This window comes from Mytilus galloprovincialis, chromosome 6, assembly GCF_965363235.1.
Source record: "Mytilus galloprovincialis chromosome 6, xbMytGall1.hap1.1, whole genome shotgun sequence".
In the NCBI taxonomy this organism is placed as follows: domain Eukaryota; kingdom Metazoa; phylum Mollusca; class Bivalvia; order Mytilida; family Mytilidae; genus Mytilus; species Mytilus galloprovincialis.
The window spans coordinates 39,759,821-39,785,336 of NC_134843.1; the positions used below are offsets into that span (position 1 = coordinate 39,759,821).

The 25,516-nt window shown below is 32.4% G+C and overlaps 1 protein-coding gene across 1 annotated transcript in view; it reads right to left on the bottom strand.

Annotated features, from left to right (window-relative positions):
• LOC143079549 (uncharacterized) overlaps positions 1–24,584 on the bottom strand; it is a 77,467-nt gene extending 52,883 nt beyond the window's left edge. Inside the window, exons 1-23 of the mRNA XM_076254955.1 lie at positions 24,487–24,584; positions 21,669–21,683; positions 20,197–20,757; positions 19,895–19,921; positions 18,597–19,160; positions 18,232–18,270; positions 17,155–17,283; positions 16,540–16,674; positions 15,596–15,622; positions 14,727–14,844; positions 13,887–14,029; positions 13,343–13,457; positions 11,692–11,831; positions 10,977–11,105; positions 10,422–10,448; positions 9,187–9,301; positions 8,649–8,893; positions 7,955–8,069; positions 5,898–6,163; positions 5,001–5,115; positions 3,601–3,791; positions 2,115–2,229; positions 694–884 (exon numbers count right to left, since the gene is read on the bottom strand). Coding sequence (XP_076111070.1) covers positions 694–884; positions 2,115–2,229; positions 3,601–3,791; positions 5,001–5,115; positions 5,898–6,163; positions 7,955–8,069; positions 8,649–8,893; positions 9,187–9,301; positions 10,422–10,448; positions 10,977–11,105; positions 11,692–11,831; positions 13,343–13,457; positions 13,887–14,029; positions 14,727–14,844; positions 15,596–15,622; positions 16,540–16,674; positions 17,155–17,283; positions 18,232–18,270; positions 18,597–19,160; positions 19,895–19,921; positions 20,197–20,757; positions 21,669–21,683; positions 24,487–24,544 — 3,580 coding nt within the window. The 5' untranslated portion in view covers positions 24,545–24,584. The remainder of the gene's footprint in view (positions 1–693; positions 885–2,114; positions 2,230–3,600; positions 3,792–5,000; positions 5,116–5,897; positions 6,164–7,954; positions 8,070–8,648; positions 8,894–9,186; positions 9,302–10,421; positions 10,449–10,976; positions 11,106–11,691; positions 11,832–13,342; positions 13,458–13,886; positions 14,030–14,726; positions 14,845–15,595; positions 15,623–16,539; positions 16,675–17,154; positions 17,284–18,231; positions 18,271–18,596; positions 19,161–19,894; positions 19,922–20,196; positions 20,758–21,668; positions 21,684–24,486) is intronic.
• Between the last annotated feature and the right edge of the window lie 932 nt (positions 24,585–25,516).

A 25,516-nucleotide genomic window follows, 5' to 3' on the forward strand; every position in this document is an offset into this window, starting at 1 on the left:
AGGGTAGTATGGAAAAACTTTTGCCAGAAAAAAATCTTGTTTGGAACCTTTCTGGGAGGTTCAAACTATTAGGTATATGGTTTGAGCTTGCTAAAAGGGATAAGACTCTATGTAATTTTTCAGCTAATATAAACAGTATCAAGTCACTTCTTAATACTTGGACTTATAGAGAACTAACATATATTGGGAGGGTTGTTGTGATTAAAACTTTAGCACTTCCCATTTTGGTTCAAGTTCTGACTGTCCTTCCAGATGGGGTTTTGAAGGATATTCAAAATGTATTTTTCAATTTTTTATGGAAAGGAAAACCAGATAAAGTGAAAAGAACAGTGGTTATGTCCGAACACTGTGATGGCAGTCTTAAGATGCCTAATATTTACTATTTTTGTTATAGTGTAAAAATATCTTGGCTGTATAAATTACTAGACCCCCAAAATTACTCTCCTTGGAAAGTTTTGCTGCTTAGTTATATACTAATATTCGTGGATTTTTTTAGTACAGGTGAACCACGAAATCAAATATTCAATGAATGATAAACTTGTTTAGGCTTATATGCAGACTTTGGCAAAACCACGAAATTAAATATCTACGAATTTGCAAGTTTTTCTTTATCCATGAAAATTGGTACCCACGAAAATAAATGAATCCACAGTAACTTATAGTTTTGATAGAATACAACAGACTAAGTCTTACCAATGTTAATATTTGTTCCTGAATTGCCTGATCCTTGGAAAGATCCTGGTGACAAGGTTACTACACCCCCGGTTCCTGTGTTTACACCTGGAGCTGGAGTAAAATTGCATTGTGGTACTTTGCAGCAGACGGGATCCTGTGTGTCTGGAACCATAGAACAACCATCAGGAACATTCTGGTATTCTGGACATCTGAAATTTAGAATAAAAGTTTACTTTATAAATTGTGACTTGAATGAAGAGTTGTCTCATCAGTCATTGGCCCTCATACCACATCTTCCTATATCTATTTGTTCTCTTAAAACATTCCTAAGAAGTCTACAATATATTCTATAAGTAATACAATTAAACATATACATACAAAACCCAATATACATGGTGAAACTTGTCCCCTATGAACTCTTAAATGGCAGGCTAAACCATATATTTGGGAATTTTTTATATTTTTAATTTTCGCTATATTTGCAAAAAGACATTTTACTGGGAAGTTTATCTCATGTAACACATTTCATCATCCATTTAAATGTATTGTATAAAATTGTAAAACCAAAACAACCAGCATGCGGAAAATTACCAGCCCCTTTTACAGCTAGAACTTTATAAGAAAAAACAAGAATGTGTCCTCAGTACACGAATGCCCCACTCGCACTATCATTTTCTATGTTCAGTGGACCGTGAAATTGGGGTAAAATCTCTAATTTGGCATTAAAATTAGAAAGATCATATCATAGGGAACATGTGTACCAAGTTTGAAGTCGATTGGACTTCAACTTCATCAAAAACTACCTCGACCAAAAACTTTAACCTGAAGCGGGACAGACGGACGGACGAACGAACGAACGAACGGACAAACGAACAGACGCACAGACCAGAAAACATAATGCCCCTCTACTATCGTAGGTGGGGCATAAAAATATATAAGTAATTATAAAACCATGTAAGTACAATAAAAAGTTTTTTTTATAGATGTATTAATAATCATTTTACATATTAACTACTGGTTTCAATCCTCCAACAGCTCATATAAAAAATGGCAAACCTCCATCAAACAATATTACAATAAAAATTGTTACCAGTAGCGCTATGTTTTAAACATACCATACTAATCAACAAGGGAGATAATGTTAAACAGAAAATATTCCATGAGAAGTTTCAAATAGAAAATGATCTTATGCAACTGCACAGATACATGTACATATATAAGACTTTTTAATGATTTTGGAACATTCAATTTGTAATAAAAGATAAATTTTGCCTTTTTAGTAGGTTCTTACCGGTATATCAAGTCAATTTGGCAGAATTTTTACAGACTTTGCATCAAGATTTTGTCAAACCTAAATAAGTTAACAGATGTATTGATATTCATTTGCATAAGGTCAATTTCTATTCGAACAAGATCACATGTTCCAATTCCTACATTACCTGTTTGTACACCTGTAGAAGCCAAGAAGTGCATTGTCACATGTACACCTGTATTTACATCCATCATACCACTGCTGACCTTGTGAGTATTGTTTACCACCATACACACACATTTCTAAAATCAAAAAGAATGTGCATCTGATTTCTGATAGAATAACTTAGGTATGAACAAGAATGTGTCTAAAGTACACGAATGCCCCACTCGCACTATCCTTTTCCATGTTCCATGGACTGTGAAATTGGGTAATAATCTAATTTGGTATTAAAATTAGAAAGATTATACTATAGGGAACATATGTACTAAGTTTCAAGTTGATTGGACTTCAATTTTATCAAAAACTACCTTGACCAAAAACTTTAACTTGAAACTCCCACTTTCATTTTCTATGTTTAGTGGACCGTGAAATTGGGGTCAAAAGTCTAATTTGGCTTCAAAATTAAAAAGATTATATCATAAGCAACAAGTTAACTAAGTTTCAAGTTGATTGGACTTCAGCTTCACCAAAAACTACCTTAACCAAAAACTTTAACCTGAAACTCCCACTTTCATTTTCTATGTTCAGTGGACCGTGAAATTGGGGTCAAAAGTCTAATTTGGCTTTAAAATTAGAAAGATCATATCATAAGCAACAAGTCTACTAAGTTTCAAGTTGATTGGACTTCAGTTTCATCAAAAACTACCTTGACCAAAAACTTAAACCTTAACGGACGGACGCACGCACAGACGGACGCACAGACAAACGGAGGCACAGACCAGAAAACATAATGCCCCTCTACTATCGTAAGTGGGGCATAAAAATCTTATCTTTTATTCATCCAAATTCCTGTAAATTTGAGATGTAGGCAAATGTTTTATTTTCATTATTCATACATTTAAATTTTCTGGCGAGAGCATCACTGATGAATATAAATCCTGAAAAGTGCTTCAAACACCAAATTAATATTTTCTCCGCCCATTTTTCAGTGGAAAATTAAATGCATATGAACATATTATTTTTAAGCCAGTCTTTGCTCTTTATTCTCCTTTATCTCCCTTACCCACAAATATTTTTTTGCATTATCTCCCTTACCCACAAATACTTTTTGCATTATCTCCCTTACCCACAAATAATTTTTGCATTATCTCCCTTACCAACAAATAATTTTTGCATTATCTTCCTTACCCACTAATACTTCTTGGATTATCTCTCTTACCCACAAACTTTTGGCATCATTTCCCTTACCCACAAATAATTATGACATTACCTCCCTTACCCACTAATAATTATGACATTACCTCCCTTACCCACAAATAATTATGACATTATCTCCCTTCCCAACAAATTCTTTTGACATCATCTTTCTTCCCCACAAATACTTTTGACATTTAATATCTCTCTTCACTACATTTAAAACTTTGGACAATATTGCCCTTCTGTTCAAATACTTTTGAAAATACAGGAATAAAAACAACTTTTTTTTTGATACTTTTATGTGTTTTACTTACTAGGTTTAGGTGATGTTGGTCTTGGTGTAGTTGTGATTGGTTGTGGTGTTATTGGTGCCATGGTAAGTGTAATAGCACCAGTGAAAGAATTTCCAGTAGCTGAGAAATCACAGTGTGGTTCCATACAGCATGCATCAGCCACAGATTGTTGTAGAATACATTGCTGTGGAAGGTTATTATATTTTCTGCATCTGTTCAAATCAGCAAAATATATTTTGGTTAAATTAAAAACTACATTATCATCAATCATAGATTAATTAGGTTTCCTATCTGATAAATCATACCTACTTCTGCAAAATCAAATTCTGGTTCATAATGTCCATTTATACCAGTATTAGATACTGTAAATTAAGAAATTATTGCGTGCATTTTTTATTGTTAAAGTGTCATTTTAAACTAGATTGCGATTTTAATTTTTGCAATATTAAGAAAAGGCCTGTTTAATCATATATAAAAAATTCCAAAATGTGAATTTTAATTATTAGGATTGTAACCCTGTCGCATTTCCCCAATAATATCTAAATTTTATAGTATCTCTTAACAAGAAGAATGTGTAAGAGAGTTACTAAACAAACAAGGATGTATGCACAGAAGTTTATACATGTGTATCTACTGTCCTTCCTAAACAAACACTGATGTATGCACAGAAGTTTATACATGTGTATCTACTGTCCTTCCCACTCACTTTTTGCAAAGAGAGGCAAAAAATAACATACATAATTCAAACTCATAAGTCGAAAAAAAAACTGACAACACCGTGGCAAAAAATGAACAACAACCAAAAGACAAATAAAAGTATATCAAACAAAACTTAAGACTGAGCAACACAAACTCGACCAATATCAGTGACTGTGTGTAAACTAAAAAAACTAAAAGCAATTTATAACTTGTTGTCTTGGTGCATACATATTTCTGAGGGTCATATCACATCTATAGATGACTATATTTGCTTATCTTAGGGATATTCCATTAAAATATATCTGGGAGGGTAGGAAGGGGCATTCAAAATATCTCTATAACCAAGAACCATTTTTTTAGATAATTTTGCATAATGGTAATAGAAGCATACTGAAAAAAGACTGATGACCCACATTTACTAATAAACTTCCCTTCCTACCCTCCCACATACATTTTAATGGAATAGCCCTTAAGTTAAACAGCTGTTGTCTTAACAAAATTTACTGTGGATTCATTATCATTGTTGGATACCAATTTTCGAGGGTTTTATGGTTACAGTTAAACCATGAATTTAAATGTTCAACGAAATACAAATTTCTATTCTTTGGCAGAATCATGAAATCACATATCCATGAAAAGGCAAATTTTCAGCAATCCATGAAAATCAGTACCCAAGAAAATGAATAAATCTACAGTATAAGATATCTCTTTTGTATGCTCACCTTTCTCTACATCTCCATTTTCCAATTGAAGCATCTTCACAGACACATTTATAATCACAGCCATCATCCCAATTCTGTCCTTGGTTATATCTCTTTCCTTTATATTCACAATATCCTAGATGATAAAAACAAATCAAGTAAGGAAAAGAACAGTTCTTATTAGTCAAAGGCGTAAAAAATTATAAAAAAAAATCTGAATCAAACTGACCATTCATTAGTGGGGCAAATTGAAAAATGTGATATTTTATGGTGGGTTGTTATTTTTTTTATTTCATTGCATTAACTTTATGTATTTGGTTAATATTCATGAATTAAACTGAAGTTTGCCTTTCACACTCTTAAAACTTTTACAAAAAGATCATTATAGGGGAAACAAAAATTGGAAAAATGTTCTCATGAACAGGTCTGGTCCGCAAAATTTAAACTCCATGAAAATCAATCATTTTCCAGTATATGAAATTATGATCCAATACAATAAGAGATATTGTGAAAAAGATTAATACATGGTCATTTCTACATTAGTCCATGCCAGGTATCATCCTGAAACTCCCATATCAGACAAAGGCGATAAATATATACAAACAAGAATGTGTCCAAAGTACACGGATGCCCCACTTGCACTATCCTTTTCCATGTTCCATGGACTGTACAAATTGGGTAATAATCTAATTTGGCATTAAAATTAGAAAGATTATACTATAGGGAACATATGTACTAAGTTTCAAGTTGATTGGACTTCAATTTCATCAAAAACTACCTTGACCAAAAACTTTAACCTGAAAGGACGGATGGACGGACGCATGGACGAACGCACGAACGAAGCCACAGATCAGAAAACACAATGCCCCTCTACTATCGTAGGTGGGGCATAAATATACAATATACAATATGTCTTACCAATTCCTGGTCTATTTGTTGCTGATGGGGCAGTAGGCGGGGCAACAGTCTGGTTACCATATAACATGGTGTAATGAACCTGGTAAGTGTTGTTGTACAGATCAGTAATACTGGGTGGTCGTACTACACCTTGTCCTGTTGTTCCCTGGTTAAATATTGGGATCACTGGAGTCTTGGGGTCAATGCATACTGGTTTCTGGCAGCATGGTTCACTGTCGTCTGCTTCCATGTGACAGCCAACTGGGAGATTAGGGTAAGATGGACATCTGAAATTTTAGCAATAACAAGTTGAGCTTTTACTCATAATTTAAGTAATGATACTGTAATTCAATTTATTTTCGCGAGCAATTTTTTTGCGACTTCAGGAGTAGAAAAATAACACAGATATAAATTGTCGCGAAAATGTTAAACTTGGATCTTTCCTTCTTAAACTACATCTTATAAATTTTTAAATCTCGAAACTATAAGTAGCCGTGTAATAGAAAGAGTAAAATGCAAAATAAAGTATCCACGAAAATAAGTTTATTTACAGTAGTCCTGCTATCAGTAAATTCAGTATTCTATAATATGTTTCCATTTTCACTGAATTAGTACACATATTTAATTAAGGGACAGCTGATGCCAGCCTCTGGGATGCGCAGGATTTTTACACTATGTTGAAGACCAATTGACCTATGGATATTTTCTACTCTTTGGTTGGAATGTTGTCTTTTTGACACATTCCCCATTTTCATTTTCAATAGTACAGTCAAACCTGATTAAACCGGACCCTGAATAAACCAGTTTCCTGTCCATTCCGGCCGAAAATGAAAGTCCCAATTTTTCCCCTTCAAAGTCTTTGTTAAAATACCCTTTGTAAACCTGACCCTGTGTATTCCGAATTCCAGTCTAATTATACTCTTAATTACATTAATTATTACGTGTCAAAACCGGTTTGTCTAATTAATTTCCATGATCGATATGCAATCAAAACATATTTGTTTATACAATATGGCTTTTCAGGTAATCAATTAGTCAGGTGTTAAACTGTGAACTTACAATCGTACAGTGGTGAGCTGTATTATTTATTAAAACATTATAAACGTGTCAATTAAACGAAAAGACACAACGAATATATCTCGGAGTGAAATTACGTTGTAACTTGGATAAACAAATTTAAATCTCGGAGTAAGAAATTTACATCGTGATTTCGAAGTTCTGGATTCCCTGTTGTGAACCCCTAAACAAATGACCTTAATAATGAAAAACACCCGGATGACAACAATCAATGGGTATTGTACGCTGTACGACAACGTTTCGATAGTGATGAAATTACGTTGGATAATATTCTGGCTTTTTAATCGGCCACTCCAACATTTCAAATTAATGATCATGGAAGTAAATCTAAACTCTCGTCTAACAATCCCAAAAAGGCGAGCATTATGATGCAAATGCAAACAATGAAAAACGAAGTGAAGTATTTTAATTTATCAGATATAATTTACAATCAGAGAGAACTTTTACATGCAAAATATCGGACGTCACAAGTCATTAACTTCCGGTCAAAACGGAAACCTGAATAAACCGGCTCACCGTCCAAACCGGCCCTTTTTCATAGTCCCGTAGCTGGCTGGTTTATACAAGTTTTACTGTATATAAAAAGGAATTTGATGATTGATTGATGTTAAAACTCATCACACAGTTAAGTATGCTAACAGTATACACAGTGTAGCATGCTCAAATGTAGGTTGATTCTAAATTCCAGAAAGCCATGATAATAGGCCACTGAGAAAAAATGCAATACAAAGTTCATACATGGCAATTATGATTATGTAAAAGGAAACAATAAAAAGAATTACTGTCCAGTAATTAAAAATCCAATCTATTTATTACCATTAATGAAGTCAAAATTATGAATTACCATAAATTCAAAAAAGTGCATTTGAACAATCAATTAATTATACTATTTTATATATAAATATAAAGGGATATATATTTTCATGTATCTTGGGTTCTGTAAAATTAATAAAATCATGTCATATCTATAATACAGTAAAAAAAACCAAATAAAATCTCACTTTGAGGAACACTCATAAAATCCACTTTGAGCACTCTTACAAGCACAACTGAACTGGCACCCATCATCCCACATCTGGTCTTGTAGATAAAGTTGTCCCTTGTACAAACAACCACCTGTTAAATAGAAAAAAATTACATACTGATAATTCCTGTGTAAATTAAGAAATGAAAACATGAAAAAATGTGTATAAGCTGCTCTTTTCACAAATAAATCAATTAAAATTAATCGTCAGATATATATACATGTATATATATACATACAAACACATATATATTATTTTAAAATAAAAAGTTGAAATAGTGTTTTTATTTCAAAACTACTTTTCTTTCTTCCCATATCTTGAAATTTAGGCAAAGCTGGAAACAATAAGGAATTATTCACCAAACTTAAGCTTACAGTGGACCCTCTCTGGTGGAGAGTTGTCTTATTAGGAATCATACCACATCTTCTTATTTTTATATTATTCATACTAACTACAATTGTTTTCCATAGGAAATATACCAGCATTCTTCCAAAATTAAATTTTAAGAGGAGAAGCTCTAGATGTCTATATAAGTCTGATTAAATTGTCTGGTTCTCAACTCATTAAAATCCATCCTACATCAGGCATTGGGTAATCGTAATCAGTAATCGTAATCAGCTGTAATCGATTACATTTTGCAGTGTAATCCTATGTAATCAATTTTACTTACGAAGTGTAGGTGCTTGCATTCCAGTTCCTCCGGTACCAGGTTGTGGAGTGGCTCCACCTGGTGCTGTGGGTATTATCTGTGGCTGATTGGGATTTTTAACTACGATCAGTCCTCCACTGCCGATTGTTCCGAGGTTGTTAGTTGAGGTCAGTATGGATCCAGAATCACATTGTACTGAGGCACAACAATCACCAGATTTCTTTGTTTCATAACAACCAGTAGGTAAATTGCTGTATTTTGGGCAGCTGAATAAAGATTTGAATCCTTTAAACAGGTGGCACCACTTAATATTAAACAAACTTTAGAAACTTTTTGGGTGTAGTCTGTCTTTTTTATGATCTTTAAAAAACCTTTCCCTTTTTAAATCTTCTATCCTACTTTTTTTGAAATGTTAGTGTATTAGTTTGCTAAGATAAGCCAGGGGTTGGAACCAACATATATTTGTTTGTCTTATATCATCTCGGTTGTCACATTAGGTGAAAAATTGGAATTAAGTAATAACACAATCAGTTAGATCCTATGTTACAAATAAACTTACATATTTGTACACCTGTAGTAGCCATAAATAGCATCTTCACATACACACTGTGTATCACAGCTGATCATCCAACCTTGTCCCTGGCTGTATTCTTCTCCATTGAACATACATTTTTCTGTGGAGAAACAAACCAAAATATATTTATACATGAATATTGCACAGATGATTATACAGGATTTTGAAAAAAACATACATTTATTTGTTGAGAAACAAATCATAATATACATGTATATTGCCCAGATGCCGAAACAGAATTTTGAAGAAAAACATACTGTTGAGAATCAAATCATAATGTAAATGTATATTGCCCAGATGCCAAAGCAGGATTTTGAATAAAAAAAGCATGCATCTATGATGAATTTCAAATCATAATATACATGTACATGTATATTGCACACATACATATCCAGGATTTTGAAAAAAGGGGCTGCCAAACTAGGCGACATTAGGAGTGGGATATGTAAAAGATATACCCAGTACATATTAACTTAAACTACATACTAGTACATAGTTCCATATGGGGGAAACTAGGGCTGTCTGTCCCATTCTTAAACTGCTTCTGTTGACAAACAAAACTCTTACTCATTCATCATGTTCATATCCTTGTCAAGTTTAGCCTGATAAATTGTTTTATAGTAAATCCAGATCAGAAGCAAAATTTTCCTGCGATGATTTTGGCTATTATTTTCAAGATGAAATTTCTTATATAGCACTTCATGTATTTATAAATGTAGACACCTCTTTTCTAAACTTTTTGCTTTGCAGGCGTTTCAATCAAAATGTATATGAATATATAAAAGTCTGGGAGAACATGATTGACCACTCACAAACAAGCTTAACCCAGCCTCACTATCATGATTATGCATGTGCTTGTCCCAAGTAATGAGCCTGTTATTCAGTGGTTTATTTTTGGTGGTTGTCTGTCATTTTTTTTTTTTTTATTTGTGTTATCCTAGTTTGTTCTTTTATAACTGACTGAACAGTATGACTTTTGCTCATTGTTGAAGGCTATAAAGTAACATATAATTGCTTTCATCCACATCATGAAACTCTGGTGAATAGTTTTCTCATTGACAATCAAGCCACCACTCCTTATTTTATATAGGACGGAAGGGAGGAATTTTTTTTAAAAGATCATTTATGGTTGAGTGTCCATTTGATGTATGCAAAATTACACAAAGTATCTTGGTTTTGATGGGGGGAGCCCCTTCTAATCCTTCCAGTAAAATACTAACCATCTGGTCCAGGTGTTGGCTTAAGATCTGAAAAAGATTTAGAATAAATCAAATCTCACATTGGTTTTTGTAATTTAAATTGGTACAAATATTAAATCTATAGAGTTAGTAAAAAAAATGTCTATAAAACAAATATCAAACTAAACAAAACATGAAATGATAACTGTAATTTAATGCAAAATACCTATCAATTCATAGCAGGAAAATATATCATTCATGTTCAATTTAAAAAAAAAAAAAATTCAACGAGTTCATTCAACCTTTGAACATACATAAACATGTACTTTCCTAATTATTTAAATCTCAATGTAGTTTTTAGGGCACAAGGGAATGTATCTAATCTCATAAAATTACATAATTGTTTTTATTCTTATATACAGTGTACTAAGATATTGAACGAGGATACATGTATATGCCCTTGAATGCTTGTTTTGAAGTATTCAGTTTACCGAGCCTCATTTTGACAGTCAAGACCGACAGGATTGACGATTTTCATGAACTCTGTAATGGAAGATTTATCTTATCCTAGCCAAGGTCAAGTGTACATGTACTTACTACACATATCACAATATTTTCTGCAGTTGTCACTTGCCCATCCAGCAAAGTCTGTACATGTTTTCTTTCCATATCTTACACAGTTTGGAGCTACATCAGTACATGGTGGAGGTGTTGTTGGTGTGGAACCTGAAAAAAATAGAAAGATAAAAATAGATGAGGCCCCTTATGGGGGTTTCTAAGTAATCACATATTACACATAATCACAATTTTTTTGCCAATATAATTACATGATCATTAACTATTCTTTTAAACAAGATAATCATACATGTATAATAAATAAATGGTAAATATGTCCATTGTCTATCAAAGGTTAAGGGGGTACTTAGTCTCAGTGATCCAGTATTAAAGTTTATAACTGGAGTTATTGATTTTAATGAGGCAGTTGCACAATGAACATGAACAAGATTCTATTACATGTAGATGAGTCTAGAAGTGACAATTTCATTACCTAAAGGAATTAAATTAACAACCTAATAGTAATAGACATATCTGCATTTCTTACCAATAAATACAAATGTATAAAACAATAATTAAATTCTTATCCATTACAGTGACTTTATATCTATGTAAAGAGTGCCCTAAAAGTGTAGTCCTCCCTGCAAAGGGTGCCCTTAAAATGTAGCCACTCACGCTAAGAGTGCCCACTGAGAAAAAATACCCTGCCCTTTTCAAAAGATAAAGGAAACACTAGTAATATTAACTGTCATCTTACCAACTCCTTTCCCACTAATTGATCCAGTTCCTGAGAAGCTTCCTTGTTGTGTGGTAAAATCACAGACTGGTTTAGAACAGCATTCTCCATTCTGTTTGGTCATATGGCAGTATGGTGGAATTGAGGTGTAGGCAGGGCATCTGTTCAATAGTCAAGAGTCAAATTAAAGCATTTAAAAAAAACATTACCTCTAGCTTCTGCTGACATGATTGTGCAATCAGACATTTTACTTTACAACAGTTTGTGGCAAACTATTGTACATGTACATGTAGGGTTTGTCTGACCGAAATAAAGAATTTAACTTTTCTACTAAATGTTCAACTAAAAAATGTTTAAAATTCTGTCTGACCGAATTACTTTTTGTCTGACATTTAGTTAATGTCAAACCAAAGATTTGTATTACCATACAAATCCTTGGTCAGAGAGAGTTTGAGATACACTGTTACTAATATATATAATGTATTAAAGCTGTCTAAACTATCTTATAAAAAGTTTATCTAGTTACCTAGTATAGCAAATTGTAAAAGTTAGAATACAGCATAAGGCAGAATTAAGTTTGATCAGAGACATATAATAATATCTGTCTCTGGTTAGATGTTCTTTTAGACATCCATTTTTATTCAGTTTTAATTTTCTATATTAAATAGACAACAGCTTATAATATCTTTATTAAACTTATGTAAAACTATAAACTATATTCCCCTTGGACAGTCAGTGGGCCCACACTTAGGAAAAATTTCTGGATCCGGAACTGGTCATAGTGAGTATACGTAAACTATTATGGAAGTCAATAAAAGGCTGATAAAAAAAATATAACTAAAATTTCTGTTTTAATAAACGTATCATTTTTTTAAACAATCAACACAATCGGTTTATCTTTTAAAAATCATTATTTCTACAAAAAAAATCCAATCAAAATATCGAAAACATTGTTTAAATACTAACTTTTCAAAACAAATTCATGCTCATGCTGCAAAAAACTTTTTCTTCACCTTTTTTCATAACCGGATGTTACAAAACTAACAGTCTAACCCATGTTGGTAGAGCGGATCCGGTTTATTGGAAGGTTGGTGCGATCACGCGAGCGATCAGTTCACGGTCAACAAGTCTACTCTATCTAAAGTATTCAAGTATATTCTGGACAAAGAATAAATTCATCAACAACTCCTTAAATCAAATTTGAACGCAATCGTCAGTGACCAGAGAGTTGACCAGTGACGATTGATGCATTCTTCAAGTTGGAAATGTTCAGCGTTTACAACATGATTGTGAAATGGGACATCGGATGGGAAGTCTGTGATAGTGTGCATCTTTACATCCCGCTCAGCCAAATGGGACACCCTCACAGTTACTGTTGGTAAGTCAAGGTGTTCATATTTTTATAATCCAATCTGCCTTCTGACTTAAACCAATTAATAGATGTTACAATAAATTATATTCCTCTTTTTTCCCTTTAAAAGGGACATCTGACCAATCCATTAATAAATTTCTTTGAGACAAAGATAATGTTATGTTGAGTAAATCACCGGTTCCCTGAAAAAAGCCACGTGATTGAGTCACTGATTCAATCACCTTTTTTCAGGGAACCGTCGACGTATTAGTTCCATTACTTTGGATATAGTAACATAATGTTATGTCATAAAATACTTACAAGTCCTGGCATTTGTATGCTCCTGTGGCAGAATTGGTGCACGTGCACTGATAATCACAACCGTCTTGCCAAGATTGACCTTGGATGTATTGTTTTCCTTTGTATGCGCAGACAGCTGAAAACGGAAGAAATAATTCAATAATTTGACATTAAACCTAAATATATCCAGCGAGATTCAGTTGCACTCTCTTTTTCATATTCAAATAGACATAGAAAAGATGCACAAAAAAATGTCAACTGTAAAAAGTTGAAAGCATGAGAATAGAGCCAATCTTCAACAATGAAAGTATAGATAATTCCGAGTAACTTATTAAAAACTCATCAAAGAAACCAGGCTGCTATAATTGTGAACGCCATACGCACATTTCGTGTACAAACGAACTTATCAGTTACATTATATTCAAAGAAGTTAATAGGCCTATAAAATACGAAGATGAAGATCATTGCGGACCAAACATTCATAAAACCTTTTACCGAAACATCTAATTTTCCCCATAATACAGATCCCTCGTCAGTTTCTTATTAAGTGGTAATAGAAACTTACGTAAGCCGGCAGGGGTACGACCCATTGAGTTACTTTGGAATGTTTGTATGTTTTGGTTGAAGTTGCAGACAGGTTGTTGACAGCATTTTGATGGACTTCGTACTAAAGTACATTCATTTGGAAGGTTGTAGTAAAGTGGACATCTGAAATAACAAAACGCAGAAATTACTGTACAAGTGGGGTACATTGTAGTTTAGTTTATTTAGTATTTTTTGCAAGAAAAACTGTCAATGATTCTTGAATATTTATTGATTGATTTTTATACCAAAATGATGTTAAATATGATTTAAGTAATTGTCTTATTTCACAAACACGCTGATAAATGTCTTTTAAGCCAGAGCACAGTAAATGGTAAAAAGTAAAAAAAAAAAAAAAAACATAAAAATACAAAAGATCCAGTAATAAATCGTTGCTTTCATCTGTAACAATAGCGAACTCTTATCGATTATGACATTCCCTTGTTTTTGCTTTGCAAAAGTAAAATCACAAAAATACTGAACTCAGAGGAAAATCTAATCGGAAAGTTCATAATCACATGGCAAAATCAAATGACAAAACACATCAAAGACGAATGGACAAGAACTGTCATATTCCTGAATTGGTACCGGCATTTTCAAATGTAGAAAATGGTAGATTAAACCTGGTTTTATAGCGCTAACCCTCTCACTTTGTTGACAGTCTCATCAAATTCCGTTATATTTACAATGATGCGTGAACTAAACAGATATAATAAATAAAATACTCAAAATGTGGGTAAATTGCTACAAAATCAAATACGAGACTGAAATATAAACTGTAAAATAAATTTAAAAAATGTGATAAACATTTATCAGAACTGACTTGTTGTAACACTTGTATCGTCCAGTATTTCCGTCTTCGCAGACACATTCATAATCACATCCATCGGTCCATTTCTGACCATGCTGATATGACTGTCCCTTGTAATAACATTTGCCATCTGAAATATAAAGTAAAGATTATTAGATCACAGATACACTATTTATCGTTGACTGAATAAGGTTATCTAGGGCCTTAGATGCCGACCGGCATGAAAAGGATAGGTGAGGTGAGGTGAAAGTAAGGTTATCTAGGGCCTTAAATACCGACCGCCATGAAGAGGATAGGTGAGGTGAAAATAAGGTAATCTAGGGCCTTTAATGCCGACCGGCATGAAGAGGATAGGTGAGGTGAAAATAAGGTTATCTAGGGCCTTAAATGCCGACCGGCATGAAGAGGATAGGTGAGGTGAGGTGAAAATAAGGTTATCTAGGGCCTTAAATACCGACCGGCATGATGAGGATAGGTGAGATGAAAATAAGGTTATCTAGGGCCTTAAATGCCGACCGGCATGAAGAGGATAGGTGAGGTGAGGTGAAAAGGTGATCTAGGGCCTTAAATACCGACCGGCATGAAGAGGATAGGTGAGGTTAGGTGAAATAAGCCGGGTTACCAGTTCTAGGATGATATCAACTTGTTTAACGGTACTTTGATAAATTCAAAGGTGTTGTTTTTTTTTTTTTTTTTTTTTTTTTACCTCTTATTGTTTTATTTGTATAAATATTAATATATTAGCGATAAAAAATACATGAATTTGTAAAACTTATTGTTGGGGATTGCTTATGATTTTCTACATCATATTTTGACATATGTATTGGCCCATATGGGCGTAAAGTGCTTTTCTATAAAGTAAAGAAGTTAAAAAAACTTACAAAATCCGATTGCTCCATTCTCAGTGCCTGAGGAAAAGAAAAAGATTTAACATTATACAGCAAGTAATTAAGGAACATTCAGTCTTGCAAACCATATAATATGATCTACTTTTGATTACTATTTGAGTACAATGACATTAACGGTACCAATTTTCCTGCACCAGATGCGCATTTCGACAGTTCATGTCTCTTCAGTGATGCTCGTTGCCAAAATATTTGAAATCCAAAGCTTATATAAAAGATGAAGAGCTATAATCCAAAAGTTCCAAAAAGTATAGCCAAATCCATGAAAGGAATCAGAGCTTTGCATGAAATATATCTAAACAGTTAAGAATTAGTAAAACAAAATGTAACAAAAAAAAAATTACATTTACACTTAACGATAACATCTAAGTTTGAAATATTTTGGTAATTTTATATATAAACAAAAGTGAGATAGTCAATGGAAACAAACTTGTAAAAAGACATCAGGCTTAACATTCGATTTCTGATTGGACGTGGCTGCGTATTTATAAATCCAACGCAGTCAAACGCCTCTTTTTTTAACACAGGTTTGCCGTTTAACAGTCGGACAGTGAGGTTTACTCCTAAGTTATTAATTACTTATCAAATATACCAGGATTATATATATACTTTCATATGCCAGACGCGCGTTTCGTCTACATAAGACCCATCAGTGACGCTCAGATAGTAAGAAAGCCAAAACAAGTACAAAGTTGAAGAGGTAAAGGGTTATTTTCGTGCAATATGTTTTGCCATTTTTATTTCACGTGCAGCCGTGAAAAATGTTTGTCATTCTCCATGTTTCGTGAAATTGGTAAAAAGATCAACATGCAGTAAATTTTTAATTGTTCGTTCATCGTAAAATGGCAATTTTATTTCGCGTTCTTCCGTGCAGATACCCATCCTTTACGCCCCTCGTTGAAGAGCATTGTTAAACTTACCACATAATCCACAGAACCTCCTACAGTTTTGACTAGCCCAAGATTTGTATCTCTTATCATGGCACACGAACAGTCCATAGTTAGCACAATTGTTTAATACGTCAATACATGGTGGTGGTGCGGTGGTGTACAGGGCTGTGGATAAAAAATTTGAAATTAAAACATTAAGATTCAAAAAGACACAAACAAGAAAAGATTCATAAACTGAAAAGAAAAATAGATAAATAATATTTGACTTAAAAACACCCCGAAATAAAAACTTTCTAGTTTAATAGGTTGCTGAATAATAAAACATTACGTAAAATTTACGATTTTTCTCTGTCATTCTACGAGACGATGAGAATTTTGTCGAGAAGGTGTAGGGTAAATATATGTTTCCGAAATAAAGAAATATTGATATATATAAATAAGTTTATCTATCCAGTCAGCTAAAAGGGTACAACATCACCAAAAAAATAACAATAAAATGAACAAATGTAACTATATAAGTTTATCTATATTTAAAGATAATCCCATTCAAAAATAAAGCATATTTCACAAAAATGCTTAGATAATTAAAAAAAAAGCTTACTTATCTACTTTTCCATTGCTAAAAACAAAATAATCACAACTTACGTTTACAGAATCCGCAGAATCTTGCACAGTTATCTTTAGCCCATGGTGCATAATCGTAGCACATGTTGTCTTGGAAACTCTCACAGTTTGCCTGTACGTCTTGGCATGGATCTGGAGGCAGGGTACCACCTAGATATAACAAGTGAGCAGCAACGTTATTCATTTAAGTAATAATTTAAAGAAGAACAAGTGTGGACAAAGATCAGTATGGATAGTTTGTTTGGATGTTTGACAGTGTTTTCGGACAAAAAGAGTTCTCTAGTTTTCCCCATAGGTTTGTCTTGGAAACACTTACAGTTTGGAGGCAGGGTACCACCCAGACATAACAAGTGATCGACGTAATTTTATCATTATTTTTAAAAGAAGAATAAGTGTGGACACATATAAGTGTGGATAGTTTGTTTGGATGTTTGACAGTGTTTTCGGACAAAAAGAGTTCTCTGTTTTTCCGCCATATGATTCTATGTTGAACTGTGGTGCACAGTGACAGCCAACCTTCATACCAACCACTGAAAGTAGCTGTGTCTTTTATTTAATATTGAGTATTAATGTTCAAGACTGTCATGGAGGAGACACTAATTTAATTCAGTGCCCACCGTTCATATATTTTATTTAGCTAGACATTGTTAAAGAAGAACTACAAGTTATGACTTTTACCTTCACACGTGCACCTTACGAAAACTTAAAAAAAAAAGATGACCATAAATGGACTTCTAATGGACTTATTCATACCTGCAAATTCCACATCGGTTTAAAGTGATTACATTTTTTTTACCTTTAAATGTCTCCGACGGAATTACATCTGTGAAGCTTATGCATTCCTAGATTCTTAGATTTTTTTCAAACATTTATCAGACAGCACATTTAAGCATGTGATATAAAAACATAGTACACCTGATTCAACTGTAAACTTACAAAATCTGAATGGCAGGAATTATTAGTATCTTAATTATAGAGAACTAATGAATTTTAGATAGTAAGCCCAATAGTTTTTCGGTCTATATATTTTGATTGTACGTTATTTTTTATTTATTCATTGTCCCATGTGTTTTGTTATTTGTCAGTTGAAATACTAACCTGGTGCTCGTACTGTTGGTACTGGTTGTGTAGCTCTTACTATAAAGAGACAAAAAACTTGATTATTAAGCATAAATAAATAATTATATTAGTTTTTTTTAATTGTGAGAAATAAAGGCATTAGTACATGTAGTATACCGGTGTTCAAAAGTTTTAAACCGATTAAGAGAAAAGAAAATCCGGGGTTACAAACCAAAACTTGAAGGAAAAAAAATCGAAGAAAAAATATAATCAAAATATTATAGCTGTGAATTTAAAATACAGACACGTTAGACACGAGATAAATAGGTTAAAAAGTTATGATGACATTTACTAAAAAATATGTAAATTGAAATTTTCGAGAAAAAGCCTCAATATAAGAATACCTTGACATGCTCTGTTTACAATCTGTGTTACAATTGATTTCAGTTGATCATAGTTGTTGACCATAAATGAATTCTGACTGTCAGGGTTATCAGCAATTGCATTCAACTCTGATCGATCTACCCCAGCGCCTATTCCAACGGACATAACTCCGATGTTATCAACTCTGGCTTGATTTGCAGCATTTGCAGTGTTTGTCGGATTAGATGATCTACCATCTGTTATCACTACAGCAATTCTTGGAACATTTGATCTCGCTCCGCTCTTTTGAGAGAACATCTGATGGTCCATGTAGGTAATTGCCTCGGCAGTATTAGTACCACCACCAATATAGTTGATATTGTCGATAGCCTTCATCACTTCTTGACGTGATAAATGCATATCCAATGGGAACTCAATTGATGGATAGTTACTAAACTTCATGACACCAACATGCACAGCATTATTTCCGACATTTAGTTGAGTAACTATGTCCTTTAGAAATGTTTGTAGTTTTACAAAATTTGCTGGTCCGATACTACCTGATCCATCTACTACGAATACTAAATCTGCTTTTTGTAAGCATCCTGAAAAAAAACCGTATTAACTTAAATAATTATTCTGACTTGTTTTAAATGGGCACTAGCTACGAAATCAATCATTAGTGAAAGTGAAATAGTAAAACAATGATTCAATTTCAGTTGTCAGTTTAGTTCAATTTTTTCAAAATAAGATAAGAAAACATCGCTGATGAATAGTTCACTTGCAAGTGAATAATTCGACCCCATTGAATCCTTCAATAACTTTGATATATTTTTTTATCAAGGCCGTGCTATATTTCCCATTTTTTGTTCGTATCATAATCTGTTAATGTTTATCGTTATTATTGGTCAACATGGATACATAGACACGAATAAGTAAATGGACGTTGATTAATACTCTAACTGAAAAACTCAAATTTGTATCCGTATTTACTCTTAGATTTAGAGTTTGAACATCGTAAATAACATTACTCTAACCAGTGTATACAAAAACTTGACAGTAAAGCCGAAATACTATGTTTTTGTGTATTAACATTAAAAACCTCTATGTTCATTTTTTGTTTTAACATTAAAAACCTCTGCAATCATTTTATTTTAACATTAATAATTGTTATGCAGCTTTGCGTACTTTTTTGTTTTGACAATAAAAACTTCTATGTTCATTTGTGTTTTTACATTAAAAACCTCTATGTTCTTTTTCGTTTAAACATTAAAAAACTCTATGTTCTTTTTGTATCAAAATAAAAAACAAGTTCATATTTTGTTTATACTAAACTGACCTGATGCTGATGGAAGTTGCTGGCCGTCTGAAATTTGAAAATCATTGATTAAGTAATTTTTCTGAAGAATACTGAAATATTTGAAAAGAATGTTTAGATGAACATACACAGATAATTATACAATGATATAAAGCAGCAATCCATAAAAATATGCCTGTTATGGCATCAAGTAAGTCATGTTTGTAGTCATTTTTTTTCTCTAAGATAACCTTTGAATCTGCCATCTTTAAAGCTGAGCTTTTAGAAAAGAACAGATTTTTTACATAAGTACACATATACAATATTTGTTTTGTTGTACTCACCTTTGTTCGTTTTAGTTGCAAGCGGATATGCTAAATCACCGAGAGCGTCAAAGTTTTGAGCACTCATTGAATGTCTGTTTTGAGGATAGGTAGAAGATAACATTAGTTCACTTTGGTGTTGTCCCTGTCCTATCCCAACCGTATACAGTCTTATTCCACTGTCCCTTGCTTTCCCGGCTTCTTGTTGGAATGCTAAATTATTAATAGGCTGTCCATTTGTTACTAGAACGCCTATATGAGCTGCATTGCTCCTGCCGCCAGCAACTTGGCCAAATGCGTTCGATTGTAAATACTTTATGGCTTCAGTAGTGTACCGTCGACCTGGCTGGTATTGTATTTGATCGATGGCGGACATAATTTCTGCCTTGGTACCATAAGAACCAAGTTTTATATTATGGTATACTTGGCCACTAAACGTTATTATGCCGACATGAATACACTGCGGGGATATGTTATAATTGTTTATAGTAGATTTTACAAAGTCTAGCTCCTTTCGGAAATTGTCTGCTCCAACTCCGACGGAGGTGTCCACCATAAAAACAATGTCCTGAGGTATGCATGCTGTTGAACACAAATAGCAACTCAAATCTCATCCACAATATTTTAAATTGTAAAATAGAAATTTTCTCAATTCCTCAGGTTATATGTTTTCATTTGAATATTTTCTTTTTCATTATGTAAAATTTTAAAATGATATGCAGTTTTTATAGAATTGATTATCCTCGATATACTTTAATGTTATTGTCACTTATCAATTTGTAAACAAACAAAAACTGCGTGTTATACTGCTTTAAGAAGAATATAGGAAAAAGGTATATCTCAACAATTTCAGTATAAACAAATAAATATAAGGCAATGCCTACAGATAAGCACCTTCTGTCAATGAAGCAATATCTCAGCATATTGACAAAGCAAATGCAAAGCTTAAGATTTACATTGTTGAACAAAATTCCCACAAAGACAGTTAGTTAGTTATTCAAACTTTTAACTGTACAAAACATCCACATGTATATTTTCTTGGAACATTTTAGGAGTAGACAGGATAATCATCGAACGTTATTTTCATTTTTGTTTGGTGTTAAATATCTTTAATTTAAAAAAAATTATGATTAAAAAAATAAGTTACCTTTAAATAACTGTTTCTCAGTTTTTAAATCAAAAGAGTTGAACAAGATTGATTGTTGGTTGCTTAACGTCAAATGGCAAATATTTCATGCATGATTAGGACGGTAAAAGGTTTAAACAAGTCGCCGTCTTCATGCAAGTCCCACCATTTAAACAAAAATGTTCAAAACTAGAAATCATCGTCATGGTTAAAAAGTGGAGGCAAATAATGCAAGTACCAATAAGCTTCAGCAATATTTAAAGTTTCAAAATATAAAGCTCAAAGCATAATATATGCTAGACAAAGCATGTACAAAATATATTTTTCAGATAAGCTTAAAGCATATGTCCAAATGTAAACAACTTACATGTTGTAAATTGTCCTATAATTATTTTTTATATAAATAATAATTGTATAATTAATGATATTTTTAAAGTCACAATATAAAACAATGAAGTATGCCATATTGATGATTACGTTGTCTAAGGATTTTGTTTGCAGATAAAGAGATATGCGTGAACTACGACAAAAATCAGAACACCATACATTGTTGTTAAATATATTAATGTTAAGCATTTGTTAATTTCTCTATATCTTGTCAAATAATCATGTTTTATCATTGAGAATAAAAATTGCATTGAAAATTAAGTTTGCTGATAAGAGATATGCGTGAACTAGAACAAAAATAAGAGCACACCATGATACAATGTTGTCAAACATTTAAGTTTTTAGCATGTGTTAATTTATCTATATCTTGTCAAATAATCGTTCATCATGGAGAATAAAAAGTGCATTGAAAATTTTGTTTGCTGATAAGAGATATACGTGAACTAGAACACAAATCAGAGCACCCCATGATACAATGTTGTCAAATATTTAAGTTTTAAACATTTATTAATTTCTCTATATCTTGTCAAATAATCATGGTTTATCATTGAGAATAAAAATTGCGTTGAAAAGTTTTGTTTGCTGATAAGAGATATGCGTTAACTAGAAAAAAAATCAGAGCCCCATACAATGTTGTCAAATATTAATGTTAAGCATTTGTTAATTTCTCTATATGTTGTCAAATAATCATGGTTTATCATTGAGAATAAAAAGTGCATTGGAAATTTTGTTTGCTGATAAAATATATGCGTGAACTAGAACAAAATTTAGAGCCCCATACAATGTTGTCAAATATTAATGTTAAGCATTTGTTAATTTCTCTATATGTTGTCAAATAATCATGGTTTATCATTGAGAATAAAAAGTGCACTGGAAATTTTGTTTGCTGATAAGATATATGCGTGAACTAGAACAAAATTCAGAGCCCAATATAATGTTGTCAAATATTAATGTTAAGAATTTGTTGTTTCTCTGCATCTTGTCAAATAAAGGTATATTATGAAAATTGGGTAACATTAGTTGTCATATTCGGTATCGTTTTAAAATAAAAATTCGCTATATGCTTAACATTCCTTTCCATATTGTTTTGGTCAATAGAAGAGAAACATTATATCTGTGGTTTTGTTGGACTGATTTAGAAACAACCTTGTGTGGAGTTTGATAACAGAACTCGTGATACCAGCCAATCCTGTCGACTACATATGCTATTATTCCGACAAGGTCAATAGACCACTGATAAGGAAACTAAGATTACCAGAGTGCATAAACTTTAACAATGAAAACAAAAACGTATCAACTTAATTAATTTCTATTGTTACTGACATAAATGACAATCAGATGGTTTTTATTTCAGTTTAATTCAATTAACTGTTCACGAAAATTAAATGGAGAGAAACAAAGAAACATGGAAAGAGTTAATTAATATTAGGGAGGAAAAATTGGTATGTATAAGGAAAAAGCAGTTACACGAAAGTCCATATATTTTTAATTTTAGATACCGGTTTCTGAATTCATTTACTAGTTTCATTCAATATAGAAAAACAGCCACTTGACAAATAAAGGCAACACTGTATGAACAGTCTGACGATCGTACAATCATAACTTTAAGAAAACCCTTTTCTATCATATATAAGTAATCGTGTTTTATATTTATATATGAAGACAGCACAGATTTGTACTTCTATGGAAGGGAATATAATTAAAATGGATGGGAATATCGTTAAATTTGAAGGGAATATCTTTACAATGGAAGGGAATATCGTTAAAATACACGGAAGGGAATTCGTTAAATTTGAAGGGAATATCGTTAAAATGGAAGGGAATATCGTTAAAAAATTAACCTCTGTTTAAGATTCAAATAATAATATCAATTTTTCACAGGGTATGCCAGTAAAACGGATATCAAATACAGTTGACATTCGATGGCCCAATTATCCGACAGTAGCAACCATCTTAAAGCAGCTAAATTATACCACATCAATTTACCGTACACATATTTTTTAATTTTACAGCAAAACATAAAGAAGGAATGCATTTACTCCATTTTACAATGTTTAAAACAAATAACTCGGTGCCATCCTATGTACAACTAAGAATAGCTTTTAATATTGTCATGACATACTTTTATTGGTCCTCGATTCAGACTCCAGAATGAATTCTTTCACTATTAAAATTCTGCTACAGAACTTGATTCGATGCATGTAGTCATGATCACCCCAGTTGACGTTCAATTGGGAGTTAGGCTATCCTCGAGACGAAATGCATGGCAAAAAATAAATAAAGCAGCAAGGCTAAACATTAATCACACTATAACTTCATATTTATGTCCATTTACCAAGCATAGCTATGATATAGGTTCACTTGTAAATTCATCCTTTTTGGCAAAGGTACATAAAAACTCCGATATATAATTCTTTCATCCAGTAATTCCACAACTGCGGTTCCGATAGTCTTATTTCTGGAAGGCGTCCTTCATTCCTCATTGCTTACAAGAGCACAGTCATCGTTTCAAACATAATGTTTTAATACCAGTAATACATAGATGCGAATCTTGTGATCAGGTTCCTTTTTTATAGTTGATATGACCTGATATTCTAGTTTTATTAGATTTCATTTATCCAAATCCTCACATTTAGACACTTAATATATACATTTACTATTTAGTAAAGTTCATAGTATAAAATTTCTATTGGTAACATTTAGCGGAAATCTGCCAACAAGAAAGGCAACTCTTAAAATAAACATTAAGTTAGGTTATTTGAAAATTAAATAAATAAACATAATTAATAAAATCCTACCTTGAGCCGTTGTCAGCACTGCGAAAGATGCCAGAAGAAATCCGATATTTCGGAACATCTTAAGGCGGTTTACGAAAAGTCAAAACGAAAAAGCTTTCTTATCAATGGAACACAAGGGCTTATATATGTAAGCCTTATCAATTACAGAAGTCAGACAATTTGCATATCTTAGTAGAATTGTGTTTGACCTATAGTAGGTTTATCTGGACGACTGTTACCTCCTACACCCGTGCACATTTCTGAGACTTCCGAGTGCACCAATTACTTACAAGTGGGTGTTAATATATATTGACATTTACGCTGTAACAGACCTTTAGTATCTTTATATGTTTCTCATACATATTTAGGTTTTAAGGAATAGTGTTGATATTTAGAATTTTAAGAAAGTGACTATATCATGTAATCTCAAAGTTGAAAAATGGATACTTATATTTACACTCCCATGGTTTGTGAATGAAGGCAAATTTCCATAGTACAGTACAATATTTCAAGTGACGGTACTTCTTGAAGTGAAAAATCACAATGGAAATTTTAATGCTGACAATTACTGAAAAAAGCATTTTACACATTTTATTCAAAATAAATTTGATTGGAATAAAAAATGGAAACGTAAAAATATGTTTAAGGGGGTTCGCGGGTCTAAATCATTTAAATAGGATTTCTCTATATTTTTCTATAAATGAACTTTATCTTATAGTTAATAAAAAAATAAAATTAAAAAATGGGGTCACCGTTCATTTGCGCTCACAATCTGCCTTCGAAAGAAGCATGCATCTTTGTTAAAAGTGTTTTTTTCTCTGTTGAACTAATAGGAGAAATAAAGGTAATATCGAAATAAAAAAAGAAATTTATTACAGAAATCGCTCAAATTTTACAATAATTTAGTTTAAGTACAGCATATATCGAAATTATGTTAAAAAATATAGGTCACCGATGAGTTAAAAGAGATATTTCAATTTTAAAGCCAAAAATGGCATTTTTCCACCAAAGGGAGATAATTTGGAACTTTTTCAATGATGTTTACATTTTA